At 57.4% G+C, this 6,083-nt stretch overlaps 1 protein-coding gene across 2 annotated transcripts in view; it reads left to right on the forward strand.

Moving 5' to 3' along the window:
• ZNRF1 (zinc and ring finger 1) overlaps nucleotides 1–4,805 on the forward strand; it is a 96,481-nt gene extending 91,676 nt beyond the window's left edge. The window contains exons 3-5 of one of the 2 annotated variants that reach the window (XM_045293839.1): nucleotides 1,780–1,885; nucleotides 3,161–3,252; nucleotides 3,782–4,805. In XM_045293839.1, coding sequence (XP_045149774.1) covers nucleotides 1,780–1,885; nucleotides 3,161–3,218 — 164 coding nt within the window. In that variant the 3' untranslated portion in view covers nucleotides 3,219–3,252; nucleotides 3,782–4,805. Of the gene's footprint in view, nucleotides 1–1,779; nucleotides 1,886–3,160; nucleotides 3,253–3,672 lie in introns of both variants that reach the window. The other variant, XM_004704544.2, reaches the window with a different exon arrangement.
• Nucleotides 4,806–6,083: the final 1,278 nt, after the last annotated feature.

Raw genomic sequence — 6,083 nt, forward strand, 5'->3', positions numbered from 1 at the left:
GCCCACAGAGCACACACGCCTGCCCAGGAAGCCCAGCCAGACTGTTCCATAGAGCCAAGGGTGGGGAGACTTGGTTTCTTGACTGGTCCCGAAGAAGGATGTGGTGCTGGGTATAGTATCGGGGCAGCAAAGAGAATGACGTTGGTGGGATGGATGGATACAGTGGCCAAGCTCATAATATTGTGAGACTTGGGGGAATAGTACACAACCTCGTGGAAAAGAGCACCCACACCTGCGAAACTGGGGGTGGGTGGGGTGGGATCCCTGGGATTGAGGGGGCCAGAGCGGCTGTGGGCCCAAGTAGGCACATAGCCCTCCGACCTGCCTCTGATCAGGAGCAGGGTAGAGTAAGAGAGTCCCAAAGTGTGCTCCCTGCCTTTATTCTAGCCCACCCCCTGGCTGGGGGAAGGCGTGGTTGAAGGTATTGGTTGATCCTATTGGCTGGGTCGAGCCCACCTGGGTGTTGTCATGAGCCTGGGCCAAGTTTGCACTGTCCAGTTATACCTCCCACCTGGCGTGGGGGGCAGGCTCAGTTTGGGGTCTCCATAGGTGTCTAATGGGTGTCTGATTTCTTTTCAACCTCCTCTATGGGCGCCTTTGCAGGCATGGCAGGGACAACCTTCCTGTCCCTAAATGTTGGGGTAGGACACGGTCGTGTCGTGGTGACGCCTTGGCCTGGGACCCGCGTGGTTGGCAGCTCAAAACCACCGGCAGCTCCGAGGGAGAAAGACTGGGCTCTCTACTTCTGTCAACGTCGGTCTCAGAAGCCCATGGGGGGCTCGCTGTGAGTCAGCGCTGACTCGTGGCGGTGAGAGCGAGTGGTGTTTGGTGTTCTGCCTCCACGCGCTCTTGCCTGATTCCTCTCTCCCCGTTACCATGTTTTTCCAAACCAGAAACCAGTGCATGTGGCATAGAATGGGGCTTCAGAAACCTCAGGGAACAATTGCATTATCTCAATCCCATTTTCCAGATTTTTAATCATTCTGTTGGGGGCTTGTACCAACTCATCACAATCCATACATCCATCCATTGTGTCAAGCACACTTGTACATTTGTTGCCATCATCATTCTTAAACATTTGCTTTCTACTTGAGCTCTTGGTATCAGCTCCTTGGTTCCCCCACCTCCACCCTCACCCCCAATGAACCCTTGATAATTTATAAATTAATATTTTGTCATATCTTACACTATCCGACATTTTCCTTCATCCACTTTTCTGTTGTCTGTCCCCCAGGGAGGGGGTTATATGTAGATCCTTGTAATTGATTCCCCCTTTTGTACCCCACCCTCCCTGTATCGCCACTCACACCACTGGTCCTGAAGGGATCATCTGCCCTGGATTCCCTGTTTCCAGTTCCTATCTGTACCAGTGTACATCCTCTGGTCTAACTGGATTTGTAAGGTAGAATTGGGATCATGGTATTGGGGGTTGGGGGGTGAGCATTTAAGAACTAGAGGAAAGTTGTGTGTTTCATTGTTGCTACACTGCTGACTCGTCTTCCCAGGAAATTTTTAAAGCACTGCCCCGCATGTTTTCCTGTCAGGGGAACAGCAATGGTAACAGCATACGTGGGGAACCGTCTGCCTCACATTGACTGCTGTGTGTCTGTCCCCAGACCTTTCTTCCTCTGGTACCCGGGCCTCTTGGTTATTGATCCTTTGTCCACAACAAGGGCTTTGGGGATGAGGCCCCTCTTGGGTGTCATGGTCCCCCACAGGCCATCCCAGGGGTTCTGGGCCTGTGACTGCTGGTGATGACCCCTCTCCCCGCCCCCCCAGATGACGTGCTGACTAAGGACGCAGGCGAGTGTGTGATCTGCCTGGAAGAGCTGCTTCAGGGAGACACGATAGCCAGGCTGCCTTGCCTGTGCATTTATCACAAAAGGTACCGCACAGCCCAGAGGCCACTGGGAGGTTGGGGGACGGGGCCATGCTGCCCTGTGGGTGCAGGGTGCACACGGGTCTGTCAGCTGAAGTGCCGGGGCCTGGGCTGGGGTGGCTGGCGCTGGATGCGTGCTGCTGGGGTACAGAGTGGAGCCTGGGCTGAGGTGCCTCCCTTTACCTGGGAGGTGGTTTCTCCATCCGGCTCTTCAAGCGCCCCACTCGGAGGATAAAAGCCTCATCAGTGCAGGGGAGGTGCAGCGACGGGAGTGTGCCCTCGGACTGTGTTCTCAGGGACAGGACAGGAGGCAGTGGAGACACTGCCGCTTGGGCCCAGCTCTGCAGGCAGCTGTGCTCAGCAGGGCCAAGGCCCTGCTCTGGTGCACACCACACTGCGAGTTGCGGGCACCTGCCCCCGGCTCCTCCAGCCTGAGCTGAGGATGACTGCCAGCCCCAGGGTGATCATCCAGCCGACGCGCAGGCACCGAGTGCAGCTGGACAGAGTCCCAGAGCACTGTTCTCAGACCCCAGGGCGGCGCTAACCAGAACCAGAGTAAGGAAATTGCTGGCCCTGTGGAGAATATGCAAATCTCTTGTCTGGTTCCTGTCTTTGAAAATACACAGCTGTTGATTTACAAGTCAGAAAGCTGTCTGAGGGAACCTCTGCCCCTATGTCTCTCAGTGCTAGGCCAAGCTTCCTGACAGCCTCCACTCCCTGCGGCTGCTGGGAAAGGAAGGGGGCCAGCTACCCTGGCAGCAGAGCTGGGCAGTGGCATTAGGGTCTCCAGATAAGCACCCCGTGGCGGGGGTAGGGGGACGCGCGGGGAGCGGGCTTCAGCACTTCTTTGGCCAGGCTCAGACCCAGCAGCCATGGTCATCCATCATCTTTGCTCCCGCCTCCCTTCCTCCCTCCAGACCGTAGAGATGGCTGCTGCCGCCCTCACCCATAATGCACAGCTGGTGATGCCTCTGCGCTGGGCACAAGAGTGTTGGTCCTGCTTCTCTGTCCTGCAGGGCCAGCCCCCAAACTAGAACTTCCTGGTCAGCCGCTGCTCCCCACCCAGCTCAGTCAATCCTGGTGGGGTGGGGGGGGTCCTCCCTCCTTTCTGCTTATAGATATTCAGCCGTGTCTCCACAGGGTCCTCCCAGGAGAGGTTCAGGAAGATCTCTTCCCCCATCCCCCCCACCCCCCCGGCCAGAAATTCAACCCTCTGAAATCACCTTGCACGGAGCGATCTAGCTGACTGGTCACTGTGTCTCCCTTGCCTCCTCCACTCAGCTGCATAGATTCGTGGTTTGAAGTGAACAGATCTTGTCCGGAACACCCCGCGGACTGACCCTGCCGGGCATGCTCACTGACTCCTCTCAAAGGTGAGCCTGTCGGGGTGTCCCGACGTGGGGGGCACGGACACGATACAGACGGGATGTACACACGAAGGATGGCCATGCCCAGGGTCACGGCCCTGCTTGAGTCTAGTCCTCACCTCTGGCCATCTCCTGAACCCTGGGGACTCCTCGCACTCAGTCTGTGTGGACCCCTCCCTTTCCTGCTGCTTCTGCCCAACCAAGGCCACTTCCCTCTGAGTCCCAGGCTCAACTTGGCCCGCCTTCCCCACGTGGCGGTTACCTTGGCCTCCCCTGGCATTCCTTCCTGGGGCACCCTCGCCAATGGCCTCTCTCCTCCCTCCCTCAGGGAAGTCCAAATCCCGGCTGCCACCTTGCCTCACACCCAGAGGTTTGGGGGTATCCTTTGTCTTTTCTCCCCCACCCCTTTCATTTGTTCCCCACTAGGTTTATTGTATTTATTCCACGTAAACTCCTGAACAGCTGATGATGTCAGACAAATCAGGGACATTTGCTCTTTTTACCTTCACTTCAAACCCTGACCACCTGGGAGCAGACAGCTGCCAGGGTGAGAGGAGGCAAGGGGGAGTGAGTGGAGCCCGGCGCTGGACTGCAAGCCCCAATTCCCGGCATGATGTTTGGCTCCAGGGGCCTCCCCACCAACCGGAAGACGGGAACCGCAGACGCACGCCCGCCCCAGCGGGATGGCACGAGGCGGCCCTCCGGCCAGAGGGAGCACGACTTATTTATTGCGATCCACTTGGGGACAGACTGGCCCCGTGCCAGGAGGCTCACCGGACATTGGAGCAGAGCTGAGCTTGGGACCCCAGTGGGGACAGGGTCCACCCCTCCCGCGTTGACTGGAGAATGACTCTCCCTCTCCCCTACCCGACCCCCAGGACACCCCATAGGACGAGCAAGTGTGAGAAGGCTCCGACCGCCCCTCGCCCCAGGAGGGGAAGGGCCCTTTCTTCTTGGCTCACCTCGGAAAGGCGCCGTGGGTCTGTCTTTAACGTGTTTACAAAAAAAAAAATTATAAAAAAAGTCTAGTGTCGACTGGTGTTTTTCCTCGTGATGTTTACAGATTGCTGCCCAACTATCACCCACTCAGTGACAGAAGAGCCGGGCCCAGGGCACCCACTGTGCACACACCACAGCCCTGGCCCGCCCTGGGTTTGTTCCTTTTCTGTTTCCCTCCCTCCCGCTCCGCGATCCCCTCTCGGTCTAGGTCAGCTCCAAGCTCCGAGCCCTCACAAGTGTCCCATAAGAACGCCAGGCATTTGTCTCAGGCTCTGTGGACTCCACTTCCCCCCATCAGAAACTAAAAACAAGGGGGGTGGGGGGGGAGATGCAGACTTAGTTAACCAAGCTCCCCAGCCTCAGCCTCTCCGTTTCCAGGCGACTCTGAGAACCTTTTAGCCATTGCCGTTCATGTGGCACCAGCCGTGCCATATAGGTTTCTGTATTTATATATTAAAGAAAGAAAAAAACTTATAAAATGTAAAAAAAATGTTCAGAGCTTGGGAGAAGCTTTCTTCATTAGTCAAGGTGTTTTGATATGGTATTAAAATCATGTCTGATAAAAGCTGCATGGTGTGGTCTTATTTCGGGGGCGTCAGGAAATGGAGCAAAGCTTGTCTCCCTCCTCACCCACTTCAGGCAACTTGCTCCAGACTATACAGGTGTGAAGCGGGTTTCTGAGGGTCTCCGTGTCCTACACGTGGCACAGAGCCCAGCCTACTATGCCTGTGTGTATGTGTCGGGGGGAGGCAGGTTTGATGTTGCTGTTCTGGAAAGATCCGCAGGGGCAGAGGTCTTGCAGCCAGTGGAGGTTCTGACCTCCAGGTGCTGACTGGCACATGCCCCACTGGCCGCGCCCTGTGAGCCTGTTGTTCCACGAGACTTGTCTGCTGATTCACAGGCGAGCCTCCCTGGAGCCCAGAAGAGGCCTTGGGTTGGGACGAAGCCAGTGCTGAGCCCTTGAACCAGAACCAGCCACTCGTGGCTCATAGAAGTTGGCAAACTTGGCTGGGCGGGCAGTGGAGGGTAGGGAGCAGCAGTGCCAGGCAAAGGGCAGGCTGCCGGGGCCTCTGCAGCACCTCAGACCTACCTGCCTTTCGTGCTGCTGCCTCCCGGCTCAGCCCGCCCTCCAGCAGAGTGCCCACCAGACATGAGGAACACCTGGGCAGTGTCAGCACAGGTGCCCGAGGTCCTGGGGGAGGAAGGCCGAGCTGGGGCGTGAGGAGCTCGGGCCTTTGTGTCCGCTCCAGCTGGGATGGAGACCACCAGGGCCCCAGTCAGCACCCTGAGAGGCAGCTGACTAGCATGCCTGCCTTCATAATGTTGGGAGAACCTCAGATTCCTCAAGTGTAAAGTGGGGATACAACCCCACAGCTCGGAGGTCACAGGGAGGGTCGGGGAAGCTGCCCAGAGGCACCTGGCACCTGTACTGCTGGCTCGGAGGTGGCTTTGTCACCACAAAGGGCACTGTTCTATTCCCGGCACTCCCGCTTCTGCCTGGCAACTGTGTCTCCCCACTCTGGATTTAATTCCTTTGCTGGTGGGGTGGGGCTCAGCCCTGCCTGTCTCCTTGGCTGACCCTTAGGCCTGGAAGCCATGCTGGGTGCCCCAGCACCCCTTGGACCTGTCTTCAGTCATTGGGTGTCCCTGAGCTGGTGCTATAACCAGCTTCTTACACCTTCCACTCCCACCTGGCACTGCCACCCTCTGCCAGCTGCCTTGGCCTCCCCACCCAGACCCAGTTCGTTGGTTCTTGGGGAAAACAGGAAGCCTTGGTGCCTGGGCTTCCCAGGTGGAACTGGGCTTTGCCATCCCCCATACTGACTGGGATTGGGAAC

This window comes from Echinops telfairi, unplaced genomic scaffold, assembly GCF_000313985.2.
Source record: "Echinops telfairi isolate 266 unplaced genomic scaffold, ASM31398v2 ScPeMD7_2291;HRSCAF=2852, whole genome shotgun sequence".
Classification (NCBI taxonomy): Eukaryota; Metazoa; Chordata; class Mammalia; order Afrosoricida; family Tenrecidae; genus Echinops; species Echinops telfairi.